The following is a 12,284-nucleotide window of genomic DNA, read 5'->3' as shown; positions in this document are numbered from 1 at the left end:
CTGCCACCTGAAATGTTAGTGAATGCTTGTTAATGCAGTATTCACTGAGGTGTACAGTCACTGGTGGAGCAAAGCTGTGGAGGGAGGAGAGGATGTGTTTGAAATAGTTTCTGTGCTATTTAGGCTCGAGATCAGCCTTCTGCTTGAGAAGATGTGCAGAACGGAGGGTGAAGGTAATTGGCCTGCCAGCGTCTGCTGGAACATATAATAGAAATCATAATGTAGCAGTCAAGAAAATGTTATAAAAATCTGCCCTGAACACCTGCTGCAGAGTGAAGGAATGTTCCTACACAGTTTCAATAGCCAATTTTGTGCTAGGGTTTGTATTCTCTATGTGACCCAGCTCCCGCTGAATATTTTGGCTCCCTACTCATTTAATATGGGCACTACCTTGTATTTCTCCAGCTCCTCAAGCGATGTAACACACTGTCCCAGACTGTGCTGCTCTGTCGTACTTTGGGATTTGACAGTTAATGAATAGAAAGCAGTGCCACCAGACAAAGTAGTCTCTCAGCATATAATATCATAATGTGCTTTATGTTTCTATTTGAGAAAAGCAGGTTTTCTTATTAATAATTTCATGTACACAGACATAATCCTGGAGCCAGTTCACTGCAGCTGGTTGCTGAGAAGCAGGCTAATTTTATTGCTTCTAACAGGAATACTTTATGCAGAGAGAAACTCTTTGGGCTAATGTTGATGGGCTTAGTTTCAGAGCAGTCCGTCAGCACCCATGATCATTACAGATCTGGTTGTCTTTATTTGAAGCAAAATGCTACTCTTCCCAAAGAACATGGGCAAGTTTATGAAGAGGATTGTTGTTTTACTTGGTGAACTGGGTTCACCGGCAGGTCCAATCTAGTGCATTTAACTGCCTTTCTGTCACAAGTAAATCAATCTACATTGTATTGTGCCTGACTTGGCATATTTTACAAGGAACATCGATCTTTTTACTTAAAGCGCAAGCCTCAAAACAAAGTCCTTGTGCAAGTTCTTAACTGTCTTAAATATTTTGATGTATCCTAATTGTTGCTCTCAACAGCGCATCTTGGTTAGTGGTACAGTAGAGGGGGAAAGGGTGTGCACTGTCAATTAGAGATTGCAAGTCTCAGTTCTGCACATGTTCTTATGTGGCAAAGCTGGTGAAGAAACTTTGAGCATACAGGTAACTGGACTACAGCGATCTAGAAACGTCCTTAAATACTTACTTGAGGAAGGCTTCAATGTATGAACCAGTGTGGGTAAAGAAAAAGGCAGTTTTGACCCGAGATAGTGAAAACCTGTTTGATGTTTAACAGCTGAATGGACCTGGACATTGACTGCAACATTATGGGCATTCAGCATATTGAAAAGTTATTGCTAGAACTGCCTGCCACCAGAGTATAATGACAGCTCGTTGCCAGGACAGTGGAATGCAGGTTGCCCACTTCTAGATTAAAGTCAGAATTGGTAGTAATCGTGAGATCAGCTGGGAGTTAAAATTGTGTTTACACGATAAAAACTCCTAATCTGCCAAAATGTTGGCATTTGCCAGTGTTCAAACAGCCTCAGAACAGGTGTATAAAGGAGGAAGGGAGCCTTGTTCTTGCAAAAGAAAAATAGAAAGCAAAGCACATCTTAATGTGAATAACATTAGATGAGCTCTTCCCACCCCTGGGGAGCACCGTTTCATGAACACTCTGGCAGTTGTGGTTGTAGAGCTCTGCCAGGGGAGTGCTGCACAGCAGAGAGAAGCTGTTAAAATGTACACAAATATGCTTCCCAGTCTGGTTGTTTATCTTGTATATTTTATATACTAAGATTACCATTCCAGGATTAGCAGAATCCGTTAGATCTCAAAAGCGCAGCTGCAAAGTCGGCTGAACTCCCCACTGCTGGGAAGGGTGAGGGATGCAGAACATATGAACTGTCCATCAGGAAAAAATCATGCTTTGATTTACAGGAAGCAGCTGCTTAGCTCATATTCAGGGATGTCATGAATCCTATTTGGATATATAGATAAAGGTGTGGAAGGTCAAGGCAGGAACTTAACGCCCTCAAACAACTCAGCTTCAAAGCTCGATTTATTTACTTATCATATTACGTGGTTTAAAGCCAAATGTACAAAAATGAGCGTTGTTTCTCAGCTTTACTCCACGGACCCTCATTCTCTTTCCTTTCCCCTTCTGCTGCACTCACCAGTCAATAGTATGAGACCATGTACTCATCTGCATCAGTAATTAGGCTTTAATACCTGATCTCAAAGCACCATGGGAATTGCAAATTGCCTTGGAGTGGATGGAATGATACGAGCCCTTCTGTTGTGCATCCTTGTCCATCTTAGAATACTAACTTAGAACTTTTTGCCTCAGTTGTGGTATGTGGGAATGGGTGTTGCATGCTTCTAAACATGAAAACACAGTACATGTTTAGAAAGAAATATGCATTATTCATTTAAGGGAATACTAGGGTCTTCCCTGCAACTTTTAGCCACAGATGCACAGTTTCCTGTTTAAAAGGCGGGACTTTTCCCATATTGTGATTTTATTTATTCTTTCTTTCCCCTCCCACTGCCTCCCCTGATGCACCTTCTACAGTTATTAATAGGGTATTCTGTCCTCAGCTGAGGGAAGCAGTGGGGGACAGCAAATTCATTCTGTGGGGGTGAATTATGATTCAGGGTCATATTTCTTGGACTGCTCAGTCTATCTGATGAGCCTGGAAGTCCAGAGACAGAGATTGTTTTCATCCTCTGGAGTAGATTTTCAGTGTTTAAAGGGAAGTAGTGACTTTATCAGGTGTTTCCTATTGGGTTTGTGGTGGAGGTGAAAGAAGTGTGATCTAGGGTTGACTTTTGCCTGGTCATTATTTGTGCCTGACTGATACGGAGCTACCTTTCTTTGCTTGACTTTAGCCTTGCTGAGCCTTAACAGACAAATGGGGCTTCTTACTTCTAACAACATGGGGGGGGAAGAGGGGAGGGGTAGTGAAACTTTTGTCTCTGCAACAACATTGCTCCTGTTAACTTAAATGGAGTTAGTTTTAAGAGGACAGTAGTCTGAGGTGGGCAAATTGCATTCACAGAGGTCGTCTGGGACAGTACCGTAATGAAAATGTAAGTGGCTTAAGCCCTTAATGCCTTAGAGATAAGGAGATCTGTGTGTCCAGCTGTATGTGAAGCTGAACCCTTGATAGTAGGTGCATATGCAAAAAGAAAGAAAGGAGTGGATTAAAAAAACAAAATGGGAGAAAGGTTTTGTGTCTTCAGCAGCGTCTCTGATCAGTGCCACCTTGCAGGGGTCCTTGATAAACAACCCTAACAATTAGGCAAAAGAAAGGTAAACAGCATGTAAATGATGTTCACCAGGGGATTAAATAGAAGACACTGGAAACAGGAAAATAGTAGAGGAATGATACAGCAGAATTGACAATATTAGAATGAAAGGCAGATTCAGCCTAACAAATACAAGTAAAACTAACCCAAAGGTGGTAACACCTGGAAATCTGGGCTTGGAAAATAATCCGTGTGTGGTTGAAAGCAACAGTGATGCCAAAAAGCACTGAAGGCAGTGACTTGTCATTTGGTAGGGTAGCAAATAAAACACATGTTTGTTGACTTTGGGGCTTAGCTGAGTAGCAGAGTGAGGAGAAGCTGCATGGTATACAATCACAGCATCAGCCATTTCGGTCTGTGATGTGTGTGATGATTCTTATGCAAGGATAGTGGACATAGGAGTGAAGGCAAATGATCACTGAGTTGAAAACAGAACTTTTTCTGTATTTCAATTATTTGTTTAGCATTTAAATGTGTTTTTTCTCACCTGCTGTATCATTCCTTTTACACTCCCATTTTAATCTTGCTTAATAGTGTGTTTAAAGGATTACCTTCTGAAAATTCAGTTTTAATGCAGTTACAGTGTATTTCACGTGAATGACTAAATGCCTGTTTGGTGAAGGTTCTGAAAATTATTTGCCTTTTTTCATTTGACTACTAAAAAGATGAAGACTTTCTTTTAAAGTCAGTGAGAGGATCACGATAGAGCATAAAGCTTCATCTTGCACTCTATAACAATGAAAGGGCTGCAAGGAATGTGTAACTTCATTTTATTTTCTTCACTAGATGTTAGGTCTCCTTTGGAACCATTTCCTTATTATGGTCTATCATGTAAACATTGTTTGGGATGTAACTCTATTTATTTTGACAGCTGTTATGATTGTTATTAATATGCACTTTAAAGCTGAGAGATCTCCTGTCTGTTTCGTCAGTCTGTTGTTTGGTGATGTTAGCATGATTGCTCATACAGCTTTAAAAGAAAACTCCTCTACTCAAGAGCATTAATCAGTGTTAGCTCCATAGAATCTTTTGATGTCCACTGGTTTTGATAATTGCCTATTAAAGAGTTTGTTGCATCAGCATCATGGAAAGCACATGCAAATGAAGAGCGTTGTTTTGGGTGAATGTGCCAGGTCCTTTAATTAGAGCTTTGCACTCAAAATGAGCTTAGTAACCAATGTAATTAGAAAGGGTAATGTATCTTAAGGCCAAAGTAGGTGAAGGAGGAGTGTCTCTGCCTGAGGAGTAGGTGGTACTGGACTTCTATTTCCCAAACATCATAATCAGTTTCACAGCCGGACAGCATCTGGCTTTCTTTATTTGCAGGCTTTATAGTTTCCATCATAAAGTCTTTGAACTGTAACAGGCCTTACAGTGATGCGTAAGGTTAATGTGTTTTCCCTGGACAAACATAATAGTGGTGCTTTAAGCACAGTGCTTTAATAAGTAGATGTGGGAGTATGAGGCTTTGTCTCTATTAATGTGAAGTGAGTGACACAATGGGATTGGATCTGGAAGATGAAATATGTAATGGTCCTAACATCTAGGCTATATTTGCTGCAAGGGGTATTTCTTTGGGTTAGCTGTAGTCTAATCCTATGGACTTTAATGCCAGTTAGAGGTTGGAGCACGTTGGGAGCACTCCAGAAACATATCTTCTGGTTTCTGACTGAAATGTTTCCAGGTTGTCTGCTTTAAAGACCTTTCTGAAACAAACTGCAGTGACAACAGACAGGACAGTTTAGAGATGGGCTTCAAAATGGTACTCAGTGGTAAGCAGACACCTTAATATAGCAAACCAAGTTAGATGGTACTGCTTCCCACTGCTCTGCTTTGTGGTAGAATGTAAAAAGAAGAATAAAGGGTCAGATAAATCAAATTGCTATTTCTGTGGGAGAGTCCTTTAAAATTTCAGTAGCTGTGTGGTACACTTTTATTAGTAGGCCATAATGTATCTTTCATCATCACTCAGAAATAACCAAGAAAGGCTGTTAAAACATAGCAGTGATATTTCCACAGTCTTGACAGTAGTTAACCTGTTTCCTGTAGCTACCAGGCAGTGGTTTTGGCACCGTTTATAATCTGCAGTTGTCCTGCTGTCTGTTTTTACCTGTCTTTTAAGCTACTCTCCAGCCGCTGTTGGAGACATTTTAAATGCTGTGAGTGTGTTTATGTCAGGATGCTGTGAAAATGCCTTATGTAAGCGTCTGGGTTGGAGGCTGCTGCCCACTCTTTAGAGATGAAGCAGGCAGAAAGAAGACTGCATCAGAGCACCTACTGCTTTGGCTTCTTCAGAGAGAGCTTGCTTCTCTCCACTGACTGTGTAGGCGACCTCCAAATGTGGGCACCTAAGGCAGAGTGACTCTCTGAGACAGTCTTTTTGGTTTGTGCTTGTATAGTGTCTACCGTGATGCCAGCCTACTATATCCTATCGCTATGGAAAAAACAAAGTAGTAGTTGTAGCTCATGCTGCTCAAGAGCCTGGAAAGCTGAAAAGAGTAGTGGGGGGATGACAGGTCTTGTTGCAAAAGCTGAGCCTTGCTTGGCATTGTTCACAGGAGGTTTTTGGCTCCAACACACGAGTCTTTTGGTCTGGGATTTGGCTGTGCTGAAGAGCCACAGCAAAACCAATGGGTGTAATCGTAACTCCTGACCAAAATGTTGTGTGTAATAGTAATGAGTCGCAAGAGGGTGTGTGGTTCTAGTCATGAGTTGTCTTGTTTAAATGTAAATACTCTCTACTTGAGTAAGGTGTATGAATATGACACCTCCAGATATGTCTATGAAACACCACATTTGAAGTGGCCTCTCCCTTCTTCCATACTCAGACAGGAAGGTGACAGTGGTAGTTTGGGTATTTTTCAGTAGTCTGTTTTCCCCTAAATCCCCCAGCCCATGAGTTAACCTAGATGGAGCCGAAGGGTAAGCATAGCTAAAGCTCCTGCAGGAAAACTGCAGATACCTGTATCCTCACTTTGCCATTGCAGATTTGTGTTTGCCATCAAAGTGCATGTTGTCTCTCCTTGTCCACACGACTCCTCACATGTGCATGGCGGTTTGAAGAAAGTAGAACTGGTGTATTGATTAAGACTAGAAAAGTAGTACCATATGTAAATGTGTTTCCCCTGACTTCCTGTTTGGACTGACTTAGAAATCCTGGTCATAAGGCAGTTAATAGGCCTTCCAAGTATTGTGGTTTATGTACCCAACCATTCTTTGGTCTCTTGCTCTACCTAAAAATAAAGTCTGTGATTCTGATTGCTAGAACCCCTCTGATCGCTGCTGGAGTTATTGGTGGCCTCTTCATCATCGTCATTCTGGGCCTGACGTTTGCTGTGTACGTTCGGCGCAAAAGCATTAAGAAGAAGAGAGCACTGCGGAGATTCCTGGAGACTGAGGTGAGGCTGCATTTGAAAATATAGGTAGAGCTGTTCTGCTTTTCTATTCAAGATGCTCAGTTCTTCACCTCTGTAGGAAAGCCTTTTGCTAACCTCTGCAGGACTGAACTGATGGGATGAATGGAGCTATTTGAAGATGGTAGTTTTTGGTACATGGTATCTGAAGACCAAAAAAAGATCCACATAATCACAAAGGCATGTTCCACCAGATTTCTGAATTCCCATCCTTCTCTGAACTGAACTTGTTTCAGTTGATGATTGGTCAGATGAACCTGGCTCTTCAGTAGAATTAGCAGCTGCTTTTCCAAGAGTCCTGCTCACGCTCATCTCCACCGTAGAGCCTGGAAACAAATGATTTATGCATCCTCAGTCTGTTTGTCTGAGTATCTTTATACCTAGGTAGAATTTGTATTGCTTGCTAAATACTGTTCATCTATATAGAAAGCTCAATAGTGCCTTGCCAGTGTACTAGCCCCTTCTTAAGCATAAATTATTTTAAGCATTTAGGAAGTATTTGCTTTGAAGTCCAGCTCTCAGTCTCCATTTGGTCGGATAAAAGCTGCAGCTGGCAGTAGTTCCTGAGGGACCAAGGCCTTCTACTGAACATGTGGGAAAGTTGTTGTTTTGGCTTAGAAAATGAAGATTACATCAGGAGAATCCAGAGACAAACACACAAGCAACTATAACTTCAGCTAAAGTTTCTGTTTCTAGCTGGAGGCTGTACCAGACCTATTCTTTCATGGATCATTCTCCATAAAACTCTACAAACTATGGATCATTCTCTATAAAACTCTACAAGCCCTTTTTTAGACCCCCACAACGCTTCTCCTTGCCATACCTGTGTTGGTGGACAGTGGCACAGAAATTGTTTTCACCCTTCACAAACTGAAAATACAGACATGTGCTGCCAGTCTGTCTACTTTGTTTTACAGTAAACCTTTCTTTCATGGTGTAAATACTGGACATCTAAAGTAGGAAGGAGGAAAGAGAAATGACTCTAAAAAAGGCCCAGCACACATTATTTTAGTGATAACCTGACTTGCTGCTCTTCGGTTTTGTTGTTTTCTTACCCTGATAATTTCCAGATACTGGTATTTTTAAACACAACTAATTAGTCTGGTCAGCTAATTCAGTAGTTCATGATGCTCTGCCATAGGAGTAGTTCTCAAACTGCAGAGGATGGTGCATTTAGCCTTGGAAACAGACAACTTTGAAATGCTGTGGTGGTTTCAAACCAATTCAAGTAGGAGTAACCCTAAATTATTTTCCTTCTCCTGTAAAGGAAGAGGCTATTTCTCCTCATTTAGAGACTTGTCCTGTCCATGTGTATTTCTTTCTAAAGAAGCACTGTTTTTCTGGCAGAGACAGTATAACGTTGAGATGTGAGAACACTTTTAACTGACTGTGCCATTGTGGTTCATTTGAAAAGTTTCTTGGGGCATCTTGAGAAAATTGTTTAATTGTGCCTTTTTTCTTTAGCAAATTAGTGGCTGTTATAAATTAATGGTCTGCTATAAGAGGTTTCTTTTCCTTACAGCTGTCCTCCCGTGTGGTGTAACAGAAGTTCCCTTCCCCAAAACAGAATAGGAACACGATGAGCCATTAAGTCAGGGCTATTAAAAAGAAATATGGCCAAGTTAAAAGACAATAAAATGGGCAAAAATAGAATGTGGTGCCCTGATAATAAATGCTGTATTTCTGTCATGTAGAAAATATTTGTACTGCCTCCATTAGCAGGAGTCCTTGGGTGTGTTGTTGTGATACCAGTTCAATTTCTAGTTCATAATCCCATCATACAATTTCTGGTGGAAATTGTTGCATGTTGAGTGAGAATTTTCTTTACCACATCTCTTGGTTTTGTAGATGAGAAATCCCTCTTCAAGCTGGCAGATCAATGGTCGATAGACCCCACCACTGTCTTAGTCCAGTACTTAGTTGGATTGGTTGTTTTCAGTATAAACTTCTGATGGGTTTTGAAATATTTAAGACTGTTGGATTTTCCTTCATAGCTTGTGGAACCCTTGACTCCAAGTGGCACAGCACCTAACCAAGCACAGCTTCGTATCCTGAAGGAAACTGAGCTTAAACGAGTCAAGGTTCTTGGCTCTGGAGCCTTTGGAACTGTCTACAAGGTAAGAGTGTTCATTATACAGCAGTGAGTTCCATTAGCCATTAGCTAAACTGTAATACATTTTGTTTCTTCCATTTAAGTAGAGCAGATGAGTTAGGTCAGTGCAGCAACCTCCTGTTCCTGCATGAGAGTATGACCTGTAATAATCAGTTTTGAGACTTTACTGATGGATTCCGAGAGTTTAGCATCAGAATCCAGATAGAAAGTCCAGATATTTAATTTCGTCAGAATCAATAGTCAGTGGAAAAAGTATGTGCATCATTCATGTGCTGACATTACTCTCTAGGAATGTAGAAAAGAAAATCAAGGGGGCCTGATGAGGACGTTCACAAGATCTTTCCTTTTACATAAGGATATACTTTTGCTGTAAGAAGTTGTTTTATGGGATATATTATTTTGGAGCTTTGTGCGTTCTTATTTCTGAGGTTCAAAACTCATCTGCATAATGTGACGATGCATCAAAAGGAACTGTAATTCTGAATGCAGTTTTTATGATTGTTGTTTTAATAGTCTTCTGTCATCTTTTTTTTTTTTTTTTTTCTTTCTAGGGTATTTGGGTCCCTGAGGGAGAAACTGTAAAGATTCCTGTGGCTATTAAAATCCTTAATGAGACCACTGGTCCAAAAGCCAATGTGGAGTTTATGGATGTAAGTAAGAGATGATCAGTGTCTTTGAGTGTTGTCTGTGGGGCAAGGAGCTGTCTTCCTGTATTCCACAGAGATTGTAAGGAGGAATTTCGGCCTGTTTTCTTTCCTCATTTAAATAGTAGAGGTAGGCTTGTACACAGGACCAATATTGTGCTGATGTTCAATAAGTACTACAATATCATGTCCCTGCAAAAACTCAGCTGTGGAGATTTTTTATGTATTTCCCTCCTCTTAGTCTTTGAGAAGCTGTCTCGGTATTAAAGCATATCATTCTCTATTGCAGCAAATTCAAACAAACAAACAAAACCAACCAACCAAGGTTACACCTCAGCTGCAGGTAGGTCAGTGCCGCTTTTCTGAAGCTGTAAGAGCTCACCATGTAGGTAATTTCTTTCTGGAACCCTGGGCTACCAGGGTAAAGTCAGTGCCATGGTAATGAAGGTCTGGGTTTTTTTATTATGCAGATGTGATGGACCTTAAGATGCCTGGGGTTTTCTTCCTAATAGTTGTTCCATCAGTGGAAGGCTGGAACTTCACTGACTCATGCTAGATATTTTATTTTCCATGGCAGAGAAGCTGGAGAAAAATGAGAGGAGGAGTTGTAAGGGAGCATCTTACCATGTGTGCGAGTCTTCACTGGTACAGAACTCACAGAAACAGAAATTAACCTCAGCTTTCTTCTGCTTCAGTGTTCCTGAGAACTAAGCACCGAGTCTGGAGCTGTCAGCAGCAGCAAAGCTATCAGTGAGGAGAATGCTGGATTTTAAAGGCCGTTTGGTTTACTAATCTGAAATATTGTTAATAGGAGGTCAAGATCATCATTTTAATGAATGCTCTCTGTTCACACAGTTTTTAGCTCAGTGTCAAGGTCAGGCCTCACTGACACTGTGAGTGTGCATGTCCCATTCAGTGACATTTTTTGACAAATGATGGACATTTGTACTTTTTAGTAAATCCCTCTTGTGAGCTTGTAAATTGCATAGGATTTGTAAGTCTTGAGGGTGTGTTCAGTGTATAGGCTTAATTTGGTTAGCATTAATGAGTGTAAACCACAAGGAGAATGCACGCCTGTTATAGTCTATTTTTCCATCTAGAAATGGATAGAAATGAACAGTTGTGGATTAGGTATTTCAGACAAATTACCACATGTGAGTTCTTAAGCAATTGAACAAAGGCTGTACAGAGGGAGGGATTTCCTTTGCTTTTCTACAGAGCACTGCACATTTATGTTGATGGCCTTAAATAATCATTGTGCACAAATTTCACAAAAAGAAGGCATTTTGGCCTTCTCCAAAAGGAATGAATTGCACTAAAGGGATAAAGAGTATTAGATGTTTGCTTAATGGAAAAAAATAATGGTCAAGAGTATTGTTAATGACAGAGCTGCAGAAAGAGGAGAGCTGGTATTCAGCATGTTTTGAAGTGGATATGCAGAGAGTGCAAGGCTGCTGGAGGATCCCACCAGCTGAGGATCTGACCCCTGAGCTGATAGCAAAACAATAGTGATATCTCCTCCTCTGGTATTGATTAACCTTGAAGCACTCTACAAAGAACATGTAAGATCCTTGGTCAGAAACAAATTTACTTGTGTGAAGTTTCATAGCTCAGCTTGATCAGCTGACAGAATTCACTGGACCACATTTCCCCCCGGTGTACGCATCATAAGAGCTGATAAATGGCTCAGAAATTAGGAAGGTTTTATGGACACTCCGGGGAGTTCAGCTATGTAAGGTACACCCACACTAGGAATGGTTTCTCTTTAAATTAACAGTTTCTCATTAGGCTCTGACCTTGTTGTAACAAGGTGAGAGAAGTTAAAGTTATTTCTTTGTCCTTAGAGGTTAATAATAACTTGAAGAATTGGATTTCATCATTAGTTGATAATGACAATAGGAGAAATAAGATGCTTTGCATCGATGCTGCATTTGATATAGGCACAGTGGTCTGTAACATCCTCTGCTAAGATGATTTAATTTCATTCTTTTGAAATAGCTGCTCAGACAATCATTCATACATTTCTGCCATCCTCACCTCCTAAGCTAGGCAGTTATTCCCTGAAGCAGCCCACCTTGTTTTAAAGAGAATGATCAATGGTTTTAATGTGACTGCTCCTCTCTGTTCCAGAAAGAGCATTATGAGGAAAATTTAAGCGTACATGTGAAAGCAAAATGCATCTGTTGTGATTCCAGTAAAAGAGTGTTATGAATAGTTGCTGTTGGTTAAAAACAGCTGTATCAGATTTTTTACAGGTATTGAGGTGGTCAAGTGCCATTGTGAACATGGTAGGAGTTAGTTCTTATGTAAGTGTCTGACATGTTGGTTGTGAATAGGAAGAGGAGGTTAGAGGAAAGCTGGGGTCATTTACGAGTCTCACCTTGACTTTCATATTTTGGACTTGCCAAGTACAGATGTATTTTGTCAACAGTTACTTCTTACTCAATTGTGTATGTCCTTGTACTTGCAAGTAAAACTTAGCAATACTTTTAGAGAGGCTCTGGAAAATGCAAAGCCTCCTGTAGCCGGTGGTTTGTGTACAGAGAGAGTACTTGGAACACTTCAGCGTCTACAGAAAGAGCTGATACAGATGTTAGTGGCATTGTCCATAGGCTCTGGTTAGAACTTCTAATGTTGGCAGAATGTAAGTCTAAAAGTGCTTTGTGAGCTCCTGAAATTCTTCTAAATGTTACGCGAGAAGAGTAAAGAACAACAGTTCGGCTACTGGGCTGTCATTTCAGCATCTTGAACACCTACTACTGGATCTGTAATGACTATAATGTATAATGCATGATGTTAGC

The 12,284-nt window shown here is 40.6% G+C and overlaps 1 protein-coding gene across 7 annotated transcripts in view; it reads left to right on the top strand.

The window, feature by feature from the left end:
• The window catches only part of ERBB4 (erb-b2 receptor tyrosine kinase 4), a 605,788-nt gene that overhangs the window by 477,469 nt on the left and 116,035 nt on the right, over positions 1-12,284 (top strand). For all 7 annotated transcript variants that reach the window (XM_061459573.1, XM_061459561.1, XM_061459538.1 and 4 more), the window contains 3 exons: positions 6,579-6,711; positions 8,721-8,843; positions 9,391-9,489. In XM_061459573.1, coding sequence (XP_061315557.1) covers positions 6,579-6,711; positions 8,721-8,843; positions 9,391-9,489 — 355 coding nt within the window. The remainder of the gene's footprint in view (positions 1-6,578; positions 6,712-8,720; positions 8,844-9,390; positions 9,490-12,284) is intronic.

The sequence above is a fragment of the Pezoporus flaviventris genome, unplaced genomic scaffold (genome assembly GCF_033815535.1).
Source record: "Pezoporus flaviventris isolate CSIRO_AGI_PZ_B2104156 unplaced genomic scaffold, CSIRO_AGI_Pfla_v1 ptg000001l, whole genome shotgun sequence".
In the NCBI taxonomy this organism is placed as follows: Eukaryota; Metazoa; Chordata; class Aves; order Psittaciformes; family Psittacidae; genus Pezoporus; species Pezoporus flaviventris.
The sequence above is the reverse complement of the archived record's forward strand: the minus strand, read 5'-3'. Positions and strand labels throughout refer to the sequence as shown.